Source organism: Centruroides vittatus, unplaced genomic scaffold (assembly GCF_030686945.1).
Source record: "Centruroides vittatus isolate TY-2023 unplaced genomic scaffold, ASM3068694v2 contig_620, whole genome shotgun sequence".
NCBI lineage: Eukaryota > Metazoa > Arthropoda > Arachnida > Scorpiones > Buthidae > Centruroides > Centruroides vittatus.
The window spans coordinates 414,276-434,916 of NW_027122381.1; the positions used below are offsets into that span (position 1 = coordinate 414,276).

The following is a 20,641-nucleotide window of genomic DNA, read 5'->3' on the forward strand; positions in this document are numbered from 1 at the left end:
ATTTCGGCTCTTTCATCAGGGTTTTATTTATGTCCCCATTCCCTGATCTCTTAATTATTTAACTACTTCTTAGTAGAAACAAGTCGACACCAGTTACTTTGTACTTGAATATCTGTAGTCTTGGGAAAACATTGGAAAGACAAATTTTTATGACAATGGATATATATATCGTAGATTTAAGGAAAATTTCTATTCTAGAACTTTTTTTGTACCTTGTATGTCTCATTCATTAAATTTGGTTGTAAATGATGCTGCCAAAGTAACAGTTAATTTTTTAACATTATACAAAAATTGTACACGTTTTTCTGCATTCCCTTACAGATGGGACATACTATAATCGTAATATCACCGGTTTAACATTGAAATCCATAAGTAATATTAGATGGGAGAGCGGAATAAACGCAGAATAAATATATCAAACATTTTAATGGATTTTTTTAAAACTCCTGTCAACTATACAGAACTATCATAAAAACATGCCAGTAAACTCCTATCAGTTGGGTTAAGTTATAATTCTACTCGCAATTCACATAATGGGAGAAGGCAGCCGAATATCTAGCAGGCAGGCGGCTAACAGCCCAGAACCGCTCCGTGATATAAAATTGGATGCTTTATGAGCGTGTTGCTTCTACCAGCTAAACCGGGTGAGGTTGGTGCTCTGTAAACTGCATGTGCCAATGCCTATAGAGGGGTGCAGTCACGTGATATAACGTCATCGCTCCTCCCAACAAAACAATCGTCCGCCATATTGGTTGCTGATTTCACGTTACCCCGCTTGATCACTTTATTACATCAACGTAAAAGAGTGATCAAGCAGGGTAACGTGAAATCAGCAACCAATATAGCGCCTGTATATGTGAGTGGAGTCATATGACGTCACGTGCACCCCCTCTATATAATCCGGCTGATTGGAAACTGACCCGGTTTCGACATTCCTTCCGCTACTGAATTATTCGAATATACAATAGCAATCTTATCGTTTTTTTCACACGTAGTATAGAAATTTGTAAAAGATACATGTTGCAGTTATAATAAAATATTAATTTTAATTAATTCAAAGTACGTTAAAATATGAAAATTTATATTTTATAAAATACAAGGGAAGGTCATTGGAAGGTGGAAGCAGCGCTTCCATCGCTTCCAATGACGGCACGCCACTGGTGCGTAAGCTGTTAACACTGCCGATGACAATGACAGCCATTTAACAAAATTTTCCGAAGTTAAAAAGTATGAAAACTTATTTACTCCTCACTGTATCAAATGTCCATTGCTAGGGCTCAATAGAAAACATTTATAGTGATAGATTCTAATAGTCATCAAAATTTATGACTATTTAATTAAAAATCATTCGCGCAATTAAAAACACAAAGGTTGTTTCAATTAATTTTTGATTTTTATTATTTCTGTAAATAGTGCTGGCAATTGCTAAAAAGAAACGTATAAAGTATGTTATATAAAATCCGCTCTGTGGGATCTGGGAACGAATGCCGGATATCTTAACTGCTCGGCTATTCGACCTTCTCAATGAGATACGAATGGACGAAATGATAAGGAGATTGTCAAAGGAGATTGAATTAGAGACCGAGTCGAGGAACTCAAGAAATTTTTATGGAGGTTTATCATGAATATTTCTGTCCAATCTCTCTATTGTCAGTGTGGCCGATCCACAATGGATAGCCTTCTTAGTGTCCTTGATACAGTAAACGAAAAAAGAGGGGAGAAGATTACAAAAAATAAAAAAAATCACACGGGCCGTTATAGATAAATTTTTATATTTTTAAAAATTAATTAATTTAATTCAAATAATAATTTAATAATTAAATTAAAATTGAACATTTCACTTTTTGAAAGTTAATTTTCCAGATATTTTTCGTACATATTTCGCAGAGGGCGCATCTCAAATAATCGTCGTTCCATGCGTTGACCCACGTGTTTTAATGTTTATAGAATGTGATCACTGGTTATATCTAAATATTACTAATTTAAAAATATAAATATATTGTTATTAGTTAATGATTTTACATATAAGAATGACAAGTTTAGGCGTCGATTTAGTTATTCAGGAAGACATTTCGAGTAACCCTAGATGCTCACATGGTTTGTTATTCATATACTATATAAATTAAGAGGGCTGGATTGACCCTCATGGATCCATCATTGACTTTGCATTGAAACGCACAGAACTGCATTTCCCTCCTTGCTGGCACAGCCTCATATATAGTGGTATCTGTGGCGCATTTGGAAATTGTAACCGGCGTTACCATTAACTGCCATTAGTTACCAATGCGTTTAGAAATGTGATTTTTAAACACGGTTGGTTATTTACGTCACATTTTCTAAACGCATTGGTAACTAACAGCAGTTACCGGTAACACTGGTTACAATTTCCAAACGTATCCTATGACAGATGGTTGGCAACTGCCTTCGGTGTATCAATGGGTGTATCAACTGCCTTCGGGTGGAAGGGTGGTTCATTGCGAAAAGCCACATAAGTGTTCTCTGGGTTGCGTTAGTCAGAGGTCTCGGTACATGATGGTGGGCGACTCGGCATTGACAATGCCACTTTTTACCTTTTTGGGCTCTAATGATGATCAGGTTCTGGTTCCAGAACATTGACAATGCCGAAAGGCAGTATGGGCCCCGGTGTCGACATAATGCAAAGTTGAGATCCAGCCAATCGGTCCAGCCCCAAATTAAGATATGAAAAGATGTAAAGTAATTAATTTTGTGTATCTTTTAAGGTCCAACATTATTGTTTACAAAATTTGTGAAAGATGCTAGAAAAACTGGAAGAAGATTTTATGCCTGTTCTGCTTGCAGAGATAGAAAAGAATGCCAGTTTTTTCAATGGGAAGATGAGAAGATGTCTTCTTGTAGGAAAAATCATTGGGAGAATGAATTAAAGAAAACACAGAATAAATTATCACATAAGCAATGTATAAAAAGAATGAAACAAATTTTTAAACTTCAAGAGTCTGAGAGAAGATTCTGTAAGACTTGTTTCTGCTTTATTCTACCCAATGAACAGAAAGCTCACAGTCAGCACGTTGTTTGTTGTGTGAAACAAGAAGATTTAGGAAAACCAAGTAACTTTATTTTACCTGTAGTAAATAACAAGAAAGAAGCAGTTAAGTATATTATGATGATTATTTTGATAAAGTTTTTTATTTATTATTTTATTGGGCTGCAATTTTCAGATTACAGACCTATACATTCCCACTGTAGCTGTCTGTCTGTCCTTTGTTAATCTTGAGAACAGTTAGGCAGATAAAATCAACACCAGATATGGAAAGGTTAGGAATTGGAGGTTCCAATTAAGTATCAGTATATACGAACTTCCAGTCTGAACTAGAAGTCATGTGATTTATTTATTTATTTTATACAGGCAATGTTTCTAAGACAATAATTACCATCTCCTGATAAACAATAAACAAATCTCATTAAAATATATAATAAAATGCAAAATAACAATAACAAATATATAAAAATAATAAATTAATTAGAATAAGAATTAACAAATTAAGCTGTGTACTCTTTGTTACAGACAGATTTATGTGGGATTCCAAGTGCAACTTATAGTTGCTACTGATTTATAATAATGATAGAAAAAGACATAATTGTGGTATTAAGATGGCAGAAGGGAATGTAGAGGCATAAAGATATAAATTTAGATTAAAAATTAAATGCAGTACTACATAATTGATTATTCATAATACAGGTATACCTCTAGTTACGTCGTTCTCGATTATACGTCATTTGTCAAAAAAGTATATGGAAAAATAAAAATCAAGTTTAAGTCATTTTATTCAACTTTACTTCTATCTGCCACAAATATCGAAGTCGTAATATCACTAGAAAAGCGTAAAAGCACGTAAAATCATATTAAAATATGTATATCTACAGTAAATGTTAATATAATCATCATAAATCCCAGAGAAGGAAACACGAAAACATCTGTGTTTCTGTGTCGTCGTTTTATTTAGCGGTCTTTAAGTGCTCATTATTGGCATTTTCCACCATAAATTCAACTTACATCGTAACGACGGTGTAAATTCGACTTACATCACCTCTCCTGGAACCAATTACCGACGTAAGGCGAGGTATACCTATATTTCAAAATGCGTGTAGTGAAATACCATATACAGTGTTTTGTACTTTCAACTTTTTGCTTCTATGCTATTTCTAAAGATTTAATTTCTAGTAGTGAATCATTTTGAAAATTTTTATATAATATTGATTGAAAACAGTAAATTATTAATAAAAATTTTATATGTTGGTACATTTTTCCAGAAAATATATCAAGTAAAGAAAGGTATAGTCCATAAATTACATAATGCTATTTTTTTATCTTTCAACTGCCATCCCACCTCCTGTAATGCTCTGTAACTTTGTCACACATACCCACTCCAAAATTACATAATGCATATTGCTGATCAATCCTTTTAATTGTGCTAAGAAATTATACACAGCACAGGGTACCGCAAATGTTACATTGTTTTATTAATTACATATATAACATACAAAATAGTGATGCAAATAGTATGGGTTCTTGCGTAAAACTTTGGAAACAAAAGTGAATTATTTTGTTACCCGAGGGTAAGATGTACTCCAGCATCATGTGACATTTTTGAAAAAGTATCCATAATTAAGATTATTTTTATGAACATTTAGTTTAGAATTAACAATTTACTTTGTTTACAGATTTAATATGATTTATTTTTTGTGAAAAATTGCGATATAACATTGCTAAAAAGCACTTTGTATTTACTAAATTGAATAAAAAGGTATATAAATCTTACTCGAGTATCATTCAAGCACTTGAAGCTATTTATATTATGCGTATAATATGTTTGCTCTTAACAATCTTTGCATCTTAGGAGAGAATTGATTGGCATACATTTTCTTCAGATCGGAATCCTTAAGATTTACGCTCGACTCGCCAAGCAATCCAGCAAAAACGTCCACAACGTAAGTTTAAAAATGTACAAACGTTTTCAATTATGTTAATAGCCATTATCAGGTACTTGATGTTTTAAAATATGATTGCTGGATTGCTTGGTGAGTTGGTGTAATTTACACATATATTTGCGTAATTTTCTGAGGAGCTATCTTGGATATAGAATGTACTAAACTAACTCAAACTGGAAAAGTTTGGGTCATCTACTGATTGTGAAAGCTTCTGTATTCTCAGAAGTGTTTTTCCAAAGTGTGTCATTAAACCTTGAGATAAAATTGAGGAAAAATGAAGTTGGGACAAACACATTAGTTGAATTCATGGTAAAAAAAGTTAATACGAATGGTATTTGAATTCGATTTATATATTTTATTGTTTAATTATGATAATATTTTAAACTTGTTAGGTAGATTTTGGGCCACACTGTATGTTGTTTGTTAGCTAGTTTACTGTTATTTTGATAAATTCTGATGCTATTAGATAAATAGGTTAATGTTACCTTAGGTACCCAAGGTGGCGGCTCATCTCTGATTCCAGCAAGGAAACAGTAGGACACACGTTCTAACCTAACCTAACCTATTCTAATAATTTGGTTGCTAATAATTATGGTAATTTATTAGAATAGGTTAGGTTAGGTTAGAACGTGCATCCCACTGTTTCCTTGCTGGGAGACAGAGCCCGCCATCTTGGCTACCTAAGGTAACATTAACCAATAAATATTTTGTATCATAAACAATCATCATTTAAATTAAAATAATTTTTGATAAAGTATTTATTTTTAAAAAAAATTGTTTTTTCTAGCAATTCTTTTTCTCCGAAAACACCGTGAAATTCCTTATAGAATCGATCGAATTACTGGGTTACGAACGATGTTTATGTATTGGAACACCAAGGTAATTCAAACAACTATTTGGAAATTAAATTTTTTTCATTTAATTAAAATTAATTATTTGTATTATATTTTTATTATCTATTATATATTTCAATAAATAAACAAAAGTACGCTTCAATAGAGGATGTGGCTCATGCATATTTCTGATAGGTACTATATGGGTCTTGAGACAATGTTTGGTCATTCCTGTTATAATGTATAGCTTATATCACGACAATAAAAATTCATTTTACAAATGATTTTGCTGTTATTAGTGCTGAAACTGGCAGAAAGAAGCAATGTATGATAGCTTGAAATTTCTGTTTGCCAGCCGAAAATGTATGAAAATCAACTTAGGGACTTTACGTAGTACAAAAGGCCGAGTTGTCAGAAAGTCAAGAACTGCATATATTATAAAAGTAAATTGTGACAGAAAAATTAAATTTTTACAGATTAATATAAGTAATATTAAAAATAATAAACAAATAAAAGATTTTTAGAAATTATTATATTCTAGAATTTATGAAATTTAAGTAAAATTTGATATTGTTTAATTGCAGAATTCATGAGCAGATACATTCCAAGTGTGAATCAAGTCTCAAAAGCCTGCTTTTGGATCTGGATGAAAGATATGTATGCTAAAATTATTTATTATGTTATTACTGTAATATTCAAGTGACATTTTCTTCAATATGTTTTGTCTGTTTGTCAAATTCCACTTAAAAAGTTCAAATTTATTTATACATTAGCTGAAATATTACTAAATTTGAAAGTTTTATGAGATAAATGTGCTTGCAATTTACGCAAAATATATGGATTGCCCAATTGAAAAGTGTACACGTGTTCATATTTTGCCATGCGAACTAGTAATCGGTGGGCCATCTTATGGGTGGGCAGATTAATGTTAAGTTAGTTACAAAGGAGGTGTCCGTAATTGAACAATGGTAGTTTGGTTTTTAGTAAGCTGATGAAAATGGGTACCGACATCTATAGACGAATGAAGCGTGCTTATGATGAACAATATTTAGGACAAACAGCAGTGAATAATTGGTGCAACAGAAGGCCGCACGTCAATTTGGGATAAACCGAGACCAGGTCAAGCACACACTGTAATCTCCACTGCATCAATTGTTGCTGTGGACGACATAATCAGAAGTGACTGACTAGTTACAACTTGCACAATCAGTGTATCCACAAATTTGAGCAAAGGGACAGTGCAAACAATCATCTATAAACATCTCCAATTCAAAAAAGTCTCTGCACAATAGATACCAAAACCTCACTGGAGATCACAAGACTGTGCATGTGTTTCTGGGTCTGCAGCACTTGACGTGATGTAACAAAGACCCTGAAACAAAGAACATGAGCAAGCAATGAACACACTCGTCCTCCCTGGGACATCATAAGTCCGTAATGATGCCCAGTGTTGAAAAAGTGATGTTGACTTTCTTTTTTGACTGCCATGGACTGCTGTTGGTTGACAATCAACTCAGAATGCTATTGTGAAACTGTCAATGCTGCATAAAGCAATAAAGTCAAAATGCCCAGGACTTTTCTTGCAAAAAGTCATCATGCTTCACGACAGTGCTCGTCCCCGTAAGGCAAGTGCAACCAGTGCCACATTACAGAAATTCTACTGGAAGATACTAGAACATCTGCCATATAGTCCTGTTGCCATGCGATTTTCACATTTTCAGACCTCTCAAGAAAGCTTTGCAAGGGCAAAGAATCATTTCAGACAATGAAGTGAAGGCTAGGGTGGAAGAATTTTTTTACCAGCAGCTACCAAATTCTACACAAGGTGCATTAATCTGCTCATGAGATGTTGGGATCTTTGCCTGAACGAACATGGACATTTTTTTTATATTCTCAATAAATATTTGCCAGTTCTGATGTACAGGTAACCCCCGTATAACACGTGCCGTGTTATACGGGGGTGAATACGTTCTATAGCACGGATTCACTCTAACACGGTTTGAGAATTGGGAACATCCCCCGTATAACACGGGTTCGCTCTAACACGGTTCGGGAATTAGGTAAAACACTTGTACAGTACAACATAAAATGTAATAAAAACTGTTACCAGTTGATGATGCTCATGCTGAGATCATCATATAGGATGAATAATCCTCTGGTAAAATATTTACTTAAATAATAAATGAGTATTTTACCCATGAAAAAATCTACTTTATAAAGTTGAAAAGCAGATTCTATCACTGTATCCTAAAAATGGCCACTAGGAGTGCCCGGCTATTTAAATTAACTATTTAAATTAACAATATTTTAATATTATTTTATATTTTTACAGTATAATATTCAGTATATTATTATTTTTACTTGTAAGTTTGTATGCCTCGACGCCTGCCTGCATCCGGCATTTCGACTTGTGAATAATAAATCCAATTTAAAGAAGGATTTAACAGCATGCTTTTTAATTTTTGGAACCTAACCCCACTTTTCACAGTAGTTCTTTGTTTCGCATAACACGGCAATTTTTCGGAACGTAACTCCAGTGTTATACGGGGGTTACCTGTATATCCAACGGGCAAACCTTACATTTTTAATATAGATGACTTTTATAGTGTTTCTTTCTTTTCTTGAAAATTGTCTTTCTTGTTTTGTCTGTTGTATATTTCCTATTCTGTTAGTGTACACTTAGGATATATAATTTTCTCTTCTGCAATATCTTTTTATGCTCATTGGTTGTTTTTTAAGGATCTCGTCTGTCTAATGTACAAGATGTATCTGAACTCATCAAAAAATTTGCATATGTAAACTGTATACTAAAGTAAGAAAGTTCTCATAAATGTGGGTCCTAAAAGCAATCAAAAATCATGAAGTTAAATCTTCTACACAACTGGATGAGAAGTAAATATAAAATACACTTAAACCTTGAATTGGTCCAGCACCAAGATATAATTTCTGTAACAAACGTTCTTGATCTTCTTCAGATTTAAACTGTTGGAATAGAATGCTTCAGGTTTAACATTCTAAAATGAATTATGCCTTGGTGCTGGATTGATTCAAGGTTTGAACATGTTTTGTGTTTAATCAAAAGTCTGCAGACTTAGTTAACAGGTCAATGCCCCTCATAACATGTATTTAAAATGTATGCCCAAACAACCAAATAACTTTTCACAAGCTGCATTGTAGACTATTGTGCTTGTTCAAAGATACCAGGTTATTGCCAACATCTACTGAATGCCTGGACAATCTGCATAAATTATCAATGTCTAATGGTACACTAATTGTTTTACATGGCTCCATAAATAAAAGTGAAGAGGTATGAAATTTTGGAAGTGAGGTGGCCACTCCATGGGTTCATTTTAGCCTATCTGTTTATTTGGAAACTTTTCGTCCAAGCACTAGTGGGCTAAAATGCAGCAGTTCGTCATCATGCACGAATCCCATGTCTAATAAATTGCAAAGGAACATAATGACTTGGGAAGTATGCTTGTTGTCAGCTGCCTCAAAAACTGATTGTACAAAGATCCTATGAGACATGGAGGTACATCTTATGGACTGATTGGCTTATCTCCCACAATTCTTGCGCAAACATTGAGAAAGACTCTTGATGATGATGATGTTTAATCCTACACAAATTGCCTTTGGCTCAAATGTGATAGTTGTAGAAGTTAGATATTTCATTTCTCGTAAAAACATTGCTTCCTTTAAAAAGTGAATTAACTTTGGAGAGGAACTGATGCATGTTTCCACATGTATGCTCATCAATGCTCATTCGTTGTGAGTAATCTTTCAGTTTCAGTCACTAAACAGATTAAAATGGTAGGGATACAGACTATCTTCATTCGAAATTTTCCATACAAGTGGTTATGTGACCAACCCACTCCAAAACTTCAGTTCTCCAGTGCTAATTGAAGATCAATTGATAACTCAATTTAGGACATGCCCCATCACTTGCAAGTTTCAGGGGTCTTTCCTAATCTCCTTCATTAAGCTGGATGTTTACTTTTCCAGATTTACAAAGTCATTGAATATTTGGAAGAATTAATCTAATATATGAGATATTTCAGTTTGTATACAAATCTTGATAAATTCTATGGGTCTCAAAGTCATTTCCATTTGACTTACCATAAGTGGAGAGGAATCAAAGGGGAGAAAGAGGAGATCTCGTACGAGGGATAATGGCAGCAGAAGAAAAAAAAATGGCGTCGATAGAACATAAATGCATGTCTGTTGTTTCTGCAAACGAATAAACATTTTTTAATGCCTATTCAAGAGAGATTACTAACAGAATCACTGCTGATAATTTTTCAAGATGTATCCCAGCATTTAATTCACTGGAAGATATTTACACATTTCGCATATTTTATGCATTGCTTGTGCCTTTGTTTGCCTCATGTAGGACATTTAGAATCAGTTGTATTTTAAAAATGGATGCTTTTAGGACCATGTTTACATACATATAATGCAGTTTGGGTGCATATTTTCTGACAGATATTCAGATATACCCTATATACTGTATGTACTGTACATCAAACTTTCTTATTTTTATTTCCATTTAATTTTAAGTTACTTAAACATTATTCTCCTACTTTTATTTTTTATTTTTAAGTATTTATCTTTCATATTGCTGTGAGAAGTCAATAGAGTAAATTGGTTCTAAAGCTTTCAAAGTCCCTTTTCAATACTACACATTGCCTTGTCAAGACTCACGAAACAAACTACTATACAATTCTCTTGTCTTTGTTGACAAAGTGTACTTTCATGATTCAATTTGGATAATGCACAGTCTCATTAAATAAGTCATGTTTAATCAGGACACTCAAATATTCTTGTGTAGTCATTTAGTATAATGTCATTTGATCAAATTTTATATCATATTTAGCCATTTTTATTATTTAATGAAATTAAGAAATTATATTTAATTTGCAGTATTTATTCAACTTAAATACTTAACTTATTTTCTATTCTTTTCTTTTGTTTTTAGAAAATATTTTATAATCAAGAAACATTTTGCCATTACAATATGTTTAATAATTATTTTTTTGACGGAGAAGAGTCCGAAAGAATTTTTTATGATTATTTGAATGACGACAAGATCGTCGTCCTGTTAGATCCGCCTTTTGGCGGACACGTCGATGCCTTGATGCAAACGTACAAGACTATTTCTCGCAAATGGACAAGTATAACTGGTGTTAAGACCGAACTTCCAATCTTGCTGTTTAATCCCTATTTTATGGAACCGAGATTGACCGAAGCAATGCCTTCATTAGTTATGATGGACTATAAGGTGAGATAAAGTACTGTACTGTACATATTTCAATTCATTCTTCAGTATTATCAAAGAAGCATTACATTAATAATTGATGGCTACGCAATAAGAAGTTAGCCTATATAGGGATCTGGGATTGAACCTTGCTTGATATCATAGTTTTATAAGGGCAATATGGGTCATTTTATCATCCCCATTCCTCAATCATCCTGTTTGAAAATTAAATCAAATGATGGATTCATTTTATTTAATTGTCAATAATTGATGAATTTACTTCCATTATCAGTTGGAAAGCTTACAAAGAATCTGATATATATAAAAACGAATGTATGTCTGTGTGTGTGTGTGTGTGTTTGTCCTTCATGCATTACCACACCATTTATCCGATTGCCATGAAACTTTGGGAAGTTGTTTAATACATTCCCACGAAGGTTTGTGGCATATGTGAAGATCACCATTTCCCCCCTTTCAAAAATATATTTATATATGGATTAAGGCTTTTATGTCCAACAGATGGCGCTAACTTCCGACGACCTAAGTTTGCTTTTCTGTAAGGCATTATGCTTTTCAGTGAGAATGGACCTAAGCAGATCATTTTCTACTTATCTATATAAATAAAATACAACGTTTGTTTGTTCCTACCGATTCCTTTGAAATTTTGACACAACGTTGCATTCGAATATGCACGTGTTTTTATATAATATACATGTCGAAATTCCCCTACGGGGGGAGATGGACGGGATTAAAGCTTACCGCGAAGAACTCCGCTTCTATTTATACTATTTTACATGCGGTTTTTTGCGTTTTTAATTGCGTTTTAATAGGTGACGTCAACAGAATATACACTAAAAAAGGGATTTTTCGATATTCCCCAGCGGGGAAAGGGACAGGATTAAGGCTTACCGTGAAGAACTCGGCTTCTATTTATACTATTTTACATGCGGTTTTTTGCGTTTTTAATTGCGTTTGAATAGGTGACGTCAACAGAATATACACTAAAAAGGGATTTTTTGAAATTCCCCCCATGGGGGAAGTGTTACACATTTATAATAGATACATTTTGAGCCACAACAACGCGTGGCCGGGTCAGCTAGTCTGAAATAAAAAGATTCGATTTTTAATAAATTGTTTGCAGTCAAAATTTTGAATGAGTGGTGCCTTGAATTAGTAACTGTCGAAGAGAAGTACACAACTCGATTTAAATGACAACATTAGTAAACATCTGTGGTTGGTATTGGAAATTGGCATTGAATGAAATGCTGGTGTTGACCTTTCCCATAGCCCAAGTCAGTCTCAAATTACCATCTGGAAATAGATAAGACCCCAGTTAGGAAGTGTCTCAAGAACACTGGATTAATCCTGTGCTATTACTGTATTCCTTATCACTACTGATTTCTTTTCATTGAACTGTGTGTGCTTGTGCCTCTTTTTAATGAAAACAGGCAACCCTTCTCTACTCTTTGGATCCAGAACTTTTCATCTCTTTCTGACAAACTCTCTCTGCATGGGTTCCTAATTGAACAAACACAGAGAATCTAACTTTGTGGACTTTCCATACATTTAGCAACAACCTGAGGATTTGTGTCTTGCAATAAATGGTTATATCAAACAATGATCTTGCCTTCGTACCAGACACACACTCATACACGATCCCATTTTATAATACTGTCTGGCGTACAAAATTCTCTTGGGAATTTCTCACTTTCCAGTGGATCTTTCAATATCGAACTGTGACAAGAGTCATGCAGACCTTGTACTAACATACAATATATGTATGCTGGGTACAATGGGTATGATTTCAAATATGCCATGTTAGCTTCCAATAGTAATAGTAATAGTAATCCTATTACTATTGGATATTGAAACTCTGGTATTATCAAAAGATTAGAACTCGTATTGTCAATAAATCTTTGAGAGCATGAGGTTTTTGAACAGTTAGCTTCATTATGTGTAAACAAAGCACTCCAACTTCATGTTAAATATGCATACTTTTCCAACTTATCTAGACTCTAAGAGTTTTTAATAATTGTTATTTTCGAATTAGGTTCAATATATAAATCACTCTTCATTTCACAATAATCAGAAAGGAAGAAAGTTCGGCTCTCCAGTGCGCATTTTTACTAATATAGAAGCTAAATATTTCAAATTACCAGATGACGATTACAGGTAAAACTATTTTTTTTTACCATTAATTATATTAATTTAATGAAAGTTCATATCCATGTTTTATTTCAGGTATTGTAAAATATGTAAGAGGTATGTTGCCAGAGAAAACAAGCACTGCTTCAAATGTAATGCTTGTACCTCTAAGGTTAGTATAAATGTTATATCTGAGTTATTTATTGAGGAATATTTTGATTTTATTTTTTGTACATAAGGAAAATTTGCAAGAACTATTCTTAAATTCGAAATAAATAACACAGTCGTATATACAGAGTGCACTAGAGTCCTTATACACTGGTATTTGTGAACAGCTCACAGCATATGACACAGTCATGAATGCACCATGAAGACATGGAATTGAGATATAAGTATATTATAAATAAACATGAACGAACACAAGAAATACACATTGTTTGTACACAATGTGTTCTTTAGCATTTCGCACCTTCTATTCATGCTATTCACCTACGTGGAATGTCCTTTTATTCTAAGTTGGTCGAGCTCTACAACTTTGTAACACTCGTTTTTTATATTGTGCATCATTTTTGAGATACGAGTACTAACTTCTGAATTTTACTGTTATGAGTGCTACAAGCAGTTTATCATCCTCGGATGAAGAATTCAAAAATCAAATGGCATGTTACAAATTGGAATTGATTACAATTCTAATTATTTGTTCTATTCAAACTGATTTATAATCAATTCCAATTCATAACATGCCATTCAATTCTTAAATTCTTCTCCTGAGAACTGTTGAAAGTGCTAGTAAAACTGTTATATTATTTTGTTCTATTAAATTCATTAGCATTGGTAGACAAACTTGCTTCTTATTTCTAATCTTTTGTTGTTAAATGTCCATACTTTTCTGTTGAGGATCTTAATCAGTTTCACAAATCTCAAAACTCCTCCCATGATATAAATTGCAAAACTTTATATTAAAAAACAAAACCTGTAAAATACATAATTACCGACAACCGGCATGAATTAGATTTAATTAAACAAAAAACAAGTGTTTTCCTCCATTTTTAATGGTTATTGTCAGGTTTAGAACTAATAGAATGTGTGTTTTAAAAGAATAAAGATTTAAAAGTTTTGAACATCATGAAAATACATCAGTCCCCTAATACACAAATCTCCATGCAAACACACACTAACATCCATACACACAGAAAAAACCCCCAAATTTTTTAAATTTCTTAATGTTTCAAGGTGTCCTAAGTCCAAAAATGTGAAAATCTTGTGCAGGGTCATTTTTTCATTGATCGCCATACTTTCCCTCTTATATATAACAGCCGGGAAAGTAAAAATCAAGCAATTCCATGCTTACTATGGTCACAAAACAATAAAGAAATAAATTAATAAACATTCCTTTATTGGATAAAACAGTCAACATGGAATTGTCTATGAATTAAATAATATATTGTAGTATATTGGAATAAATTTGCAATAAAAACTCTAAAATCTTGTTTTTAGTGGAATACTCAGGCAAATTTATGGAACACAGCTGTTCCACAGAAATGGTTTGAGAACCACTGGCCTAAAGAGTAACAAAGTAACAAGTATTGAAAATGAATATTAAGCTCACAAGTACTGATTTCAGTATGTACCGGTTTCTCAACAGTAATGGATTTGAACAGCACTAATATATATTATCAAAAGTAATATAATTGGAATATTGGGCTGCAATTTAAGAACATTGTAGACCTATAAATTCCCACTGTCGTTCTTCTGTCCTTCCTTAATCTCTAGAACGGTGTTGGATAAATGAAATTGAAGACCAGATATGGAAAGCTTAGGGTGAGAGAGTACTGATTAACTACGAGGTCTGTTCCACTTTTACTTTTTAATTTTTGTTCTTCAAGTTACAGATTATTGCTATTTGTTCCCTTCAAAGTCCTCCCCTCCCCTATTCACACACTTATCCCAGCAGTGTTTCCACTTTGCGAAGCAGTCCTGGTAAACTAATTTTGGACTGTCCTTCAATGCTTGTGATGAATTTGTTTTAATGCCATCAATTATGTCAAAATGGTATCCTTTCAACACTGATTTTAATTTTGGAAACAAGAAAAAATTGCAAGAAGCCAGATTGGATGAGTAGGAAGGCCAGGGAGGACAGTCATTTGATTTTTGGCACAAAACTGGTGAATAGGCAAGGCTGAGTGAGCAGGTATGTTTCATGGTGAAAGAACCACGAGTTGTCTCGCCACAACCTGGTCTCTTTTTGCGAATTTTTTCACACAAATATTTCAAAACACCTGCATAGTACTGACAATTGACTGTTTGACCTTGAGGCAAAAATTTAAAGTGCACAACTCTGATTTTCTGAATGTGAGTGTCATCAGTCAAGGTTGAAAGCTTTCCTGGTTGAAGGTCATCTTCAAGTAATTGACAACTACTTTTAAATTGGGTAAACCATTTGTAACACTGCATACGATTTAGAGCGTCACCTCCATAAGCTTGATTCAAAAGTTGAAATGTTTCCGTAAAAGTTTTTCTCACTTTCATGCAAAACTTTACGTTGTACAGTTGCTCCCATAAATTGCACATTGTAAAAATATCCACAAACACCAAAACACGTTTCACTTAAAAAACAATAACATGGGAACAAAATGAGATATCAGCAATCTGAAAAAAACAGCTTACTTGGTAGTGTTGTTATCACAAACATAGTGTTGTCAACTTCACAACACTAGGGCACTCCATTTTTGCCCAATTCAAGTAGTTCAGTTATTTTTTGAACAGACCTTGTATACGAACTTCCAATGCAAACTGGAAGTCACGTTATTTTAATTAAAAAATAACGTGCCGGTCACCTTTCTGCACGACTCTTGTTAAAGGAAAAGTATGATGTACAGGGGTAAGCCACTACTAATTTGAGGTGGAGAGAATATATTTTAAATTAAATAAATGAAAAATTTGAATAGAAATTGCAGCCCGGCATTGTGATGACGTCACAATAAATATTTGCTCGTATTTTAATTCTCTTCACTTGATTCTTACTTTTAATTCTTATAGCAGTTCATTTTGGATTGTATTACACTTTATTGCTATATGTATAATCTAAATTACAACATATTAACTCTGAGCTTAAGGGTTTAATCACAGCTACTGTATCAGATTTTTTTTTTTAACTGTTTCCCGTGGGTATTAAGAGACTTTTTACTGTAGCAAGCCCATTATGGATTTTAAAGCCTGCAATGGGACAGCCATGTGACAAGGAATAGGACTCTACATATCCAGTCGGAACACCCTCAAAAATTCCTGGGGTTTCTCAACTTGTCTGGATTTGGTCCTAGATCTTCAGAATGGTAGTCTGGCACCTTAACTACTCTCCATCTGGCCATCTCTTCCAGGGATTAAAACAGAGCATGTTAAAAGTGTTATCATTACCTAACAATGTCAATAACTTAAAATTACAGAAACATACACTGTTAACATTTGCTGGAATACAGTTAAATTCTTATAGTACACACAAAATAACGAGACTTGCCATATATTTCATTGTAATCTTAAGTTTTAAATTTAAAAAATAATTTAAGAAGAAAAATTGTGAATATAACAATGTCTTTCTAATTATTTTTAGGATGGAAGGCCATACAAACATTGCAGTATATGCAAACGTTGCGTAAAGGAAAGTTACATTCATTGCAATAACTGCAAACTGTGTGTCTTAATAAATCATAAATGTGAATTGATACAAAGAGAGAGTTCTTGTCATATATGTGGTGATCCCGGTCACAAGAGAAAGAATTGTCCGAAAATTGAAAGTCTGAAAAGGTCGGTTTGAAATTTGAAGTATTATTTGAATATATTAGCGAGGTTGAGGCCGAAGTTTTAAATGCGAAAACGTGTACGTCAGACATTTAGTGTCTCTTTCCTGTAAGCCTAGAAGTTTGACAATGGTGTTTGGAAAGTCAGTGAAATCATGCTCGACATTCCAAATGCCATTGTCAAACTTGTAGGCTTACAGGAAAGCGGCGCTGAATGTCCGATGTACACGTTTTCACATTTAAAACTTCGGCCTCAACCTTTCTATTAACACATCTGTGTGAGTGTGAGTAAGTGTGTTTCTGCATGCATGTTGCATGCAGAAACACACTTACTTACACTTACACAATGTTTGTGCACATTGCTTGTGCGACAAGATAATTACAGTAGAGCATCGATTATCTGAAACAATTCAGGACTGGGGTTCAGATCACTGATCATGTACGATAAAATATATTAACCTATCCTGTGTTGAAATTTTTCTCCATTGCGTGTAGTTTCGTGTTGAATTTTCGTCGATGTTAAACTGAACGAAAATTTTTTAAAATAATAATTGTGGCTATTGTATGGTTAAAAATTATGGGTGTACTATAGATTACCACCTATGGAATTTCAGGACTTTGATTATATATTTGAACTCGGGACCGAGACAAGTTTAACAGTACCCTGTTTTTGGACCGGAGACGAAAAATAAAAAAGTTATCATACTTTTTTAATGCTCTCATGAAGACGACACCATAGTTGCTAGTACTGCCATCTTGTGGTAAAGTCTGCAAACCATGACGTCGGACTACGGTCATCTTCAGTAGGGTTAAACACGCGATATGAGAGCGGAGAGAGCGACGCAACTTCCGATCATTGCGCGATCGCCATTTTGGTTAATGTTACTTATGGCAGCGTACATGGCGGCTGTTTCCACTGTTCATGCTTTCGACTGACCTCCCGGAGGGGAGCCGCCGGCAGGCCGCCGTGTGCTAAACGTCACTAGTTATCGATTCACGGTAGTTCTTGAACAAAGTAAAAAAAAGGGGGGGAAACGTCTACTAAAGGCAATTTTAACGGCAAGCGACGCAACTCCCGATTGCGATAGCGAGGCAGATTTAGCGGAGAGAGTGACGCGACTCCCTATCATTGCGCGATTGCTGGAAAAAAGTATGATAACTTTATTATTTTTCGTCTCTGGTCCAAAAGTAGGGTATCAATGAACTCGTCTCGGTCTCCTGAGTTCAGATGTATACTCAAAGACCTGAAATTCCATAGGTGGTAATCTATGGTATTCCCAAAATTATTTCTTTATTTTGTGAAAACAAAATAAATATATTGAAAAATATAAAAACAAAATAATTATATTTTGGAAGTTAATCTAGTATCAAAAACATTCCGATTCAGCATGACACACGTCCCGACACACAGTCCTCAGAAAAACACCACACAAAACAATCAAAGCTCACCACTCACAATGGGGGAAAAAAGCTTCATTCAAATACTGGCACATCCTTAAGTACCTTCTCATGGTCGTGCCAGTATTGCCAGCTAAAACACATACACCAACAAAAATAATATTGGAGTAGTCCAAGACATAGCCAAATATTGCAGCACCACGGCACTAGCGGAAATTTGAATTTGCCGACCAGAACGCTTTCGGTTAACCGACGTTTCGGTCGATCGGTATTCGGATAATTGATGTTCTACTGTATATCGACAATTATATAATATCAGTTTAAAAAATATGTCTATAAGTATTGAAAATAATAGAGCTCACTTGTTAAATCCAATGCTAAGAAAGGCTTACTTCAAAATGGAAAATGTTTCTTTGAATATATCCATTAAAGTAAAGCTTTATCCAGATCTGTGGTGTGGCATCAATGATTCTTTTATATAAGATATTTATATAAGATCTGCATTTTTTTTATATTAAAAATATTCAAATAATAGTAAAAAGTAGAGAAATAATTTGCAATTTTAAATTAATTTTTGAAAAATTTAAAAGTTTTTTAAGTACTTATAATGATGATATACTATTCATTCATAACTAGTGGCTTTCAACGGACAATCTGGCAGAGAGAGACAATTCAAACGCTATTGATTCTATCCAGGATTTATTACATCTTTCGGATTGCATTTTGGAAGCCACTGGTCATGGTCTTATGTATGCACTTCCCAGTCATATTAAGCATGAAAATATTATATTATTCATTTATGACTTATTATTTTCTTTAGAAAAATTCAAAATAAAGAAGTAAAAGAAGCTAAAAGAATTAAAAAAATAAAGAAACACAATGTACTCAGTTGAAAAGGACAAGAAGAACAAAAAATAAAGTATGTGAAAGATTAATATAGACGAATTTTTAAATGTAAACCTTAAAACAATGGAAATTTGTAATAATAAAAAATTTTTTCTATTTTCTTTCCATTGGAAGAGCATTAAGAACAATATCACAACGTTAAACAATATTATGCTTAATAATAATTTAAAATCTATATTGAACCAGCAATTATTTAAAGGTCTAGGGGGTGTGGAGATAAAGGGGATCATATCCCAAGCTTCTTTCCTAATTTTATGTGTTAACACGTGTTCGTCTTACTGGTTACAATTTCGCTTACATTCTGCTAGAGGCGCTACGGTTGGTCTCAGCCAATGTGTTTCTGCATCTAGACTCTTGTAGAAGAATCACTTCAAACCAATAATAGACTTGCCAAAAAGGCTCTTATTACCACGAGGTAGAGTTAAAAAAAGACGAGAAATCTTGGATTTCTTTTAGAATCATAATGAAAGGACTTTATTGTAGGCACGAGAAGCAATTGTAAACACCTGTGGATAAAGGTGTTATATTACAATCATTCAAATCCTGATTGTCTTTCATAGATGAAAGTATATTATACCTGTGTCTCCATATACAGGGCTGGTGCTACCGTATGGGAAAACTGGGCATTTGCCCAGGGCGGCAAATTTTCATAAATTTATACAGTAGAGAGTCGTTAATCGGAACGCCGGTAATCGGAACAATTTTCAGTCGGACTGTGTCGTGCTGAATCGAACGTTTTTGATACTAGATTTACTTCTAAAGTATAATTTTTTCATGTTTTTTATATTTTTTAATATATTTATTTTGTTTGTACAAAATGCAGAAATAATTTTTAACAATACGATAGCCTCGATTATTATTATAAAAATTTTCGTTAGGCTTAAAATCGACGAAAATTCAACACAAAGCGACACGCAACGGAGAAAAATTTGAACATCGGACAGGTTAATGTATTTTTTCGTACATAATCGTTCGGAACAAATGACTAATCGGAACAACCCCAGTCCCCAATTGATTCCGATTTTCGATTCTTTACTGTATTACAGTGTGAGTTGAATATTAATCGACGGAGCAAGGTATGACACTTCTATTTGGTATGGCATTTTAAAACAATTGGTTTTTTCATTTTATGTAGAAAGATAAGGAGTCAAATGCATGTCTTGCCGACGTTTGACCCCTAACCATCATCAAATCTAGAGCCAGCTCTGCCCATATATTATTCTGTAATTACAAAATGAGCTTCCGTTCAAAATTTTGTTAATATAAAATAACACCTTCATTACTGTACTGTACTTATTTGGTTTATACCATACGTCTCGTTAAGCCCGTCGCAAATTAGTGGA

General features: G+C 33.6%; 1 protein-coding gene across 1 annotated transcript; it reads left to right on the forward strand.

Annotated features, from left to right (window-relative positions):
* The first annotated feature begins 1,885 nt into the window (after positions 1-1,885).
* LOC136979406 (rRNA N6-adenosine-methyltransferase ZCCHC4) lies at positions 1,886-19,405 on the forward strand. Its single transcript, XM_067275354.1, has 9 exons — positions 1,886-2,097; positions 2,742-3,127; positions 5,756-5,847; positions 6,386-6,458; positions 10,777-11,079; positions 13,106-13,227; positions 13,297-13,372; positions 16,808-17,001; positions 19,213-19,405. Exons 1-9 carry the CDS (start codon positions 2,013-2,015, stop codon positions 19,283-19,285), a joined length of 1,404 nt encoding a protein of 467 aa, XP_067131455.1. The 5' UTR covers positions 1,886-2,012; the 3' UTR covers positions 19,286-19,405.
* The last annotated feature ends 1,236 nt before the right edge of the window (positions 19,406-20,641 follow it).

Bases quoted from the DNA above. Each gene is read 5' to 3' on its own strand.
- LOC136979406 (XM_067275354.1), top strand. From the start codon at position 2,013: ATGATTTTACATATAAGAATGACAAGTTTAGGCGTCGATTTAGTTATT. The intron at 3,128-5,755 runs GTTAAGTATATT...TGTTTTTTCTAG, and splicing joins TAAATAACAAGAAAGAAGCA to CAATTCTTTTTCTCCGAAAA. The intron at 6,459-10,776 runs GTATGCTAAAAT...TTTTGTTTTTAG, and splicing joins TGGATCTGGATGAAAGATAT to AAAATATTTTATAATCAAGA.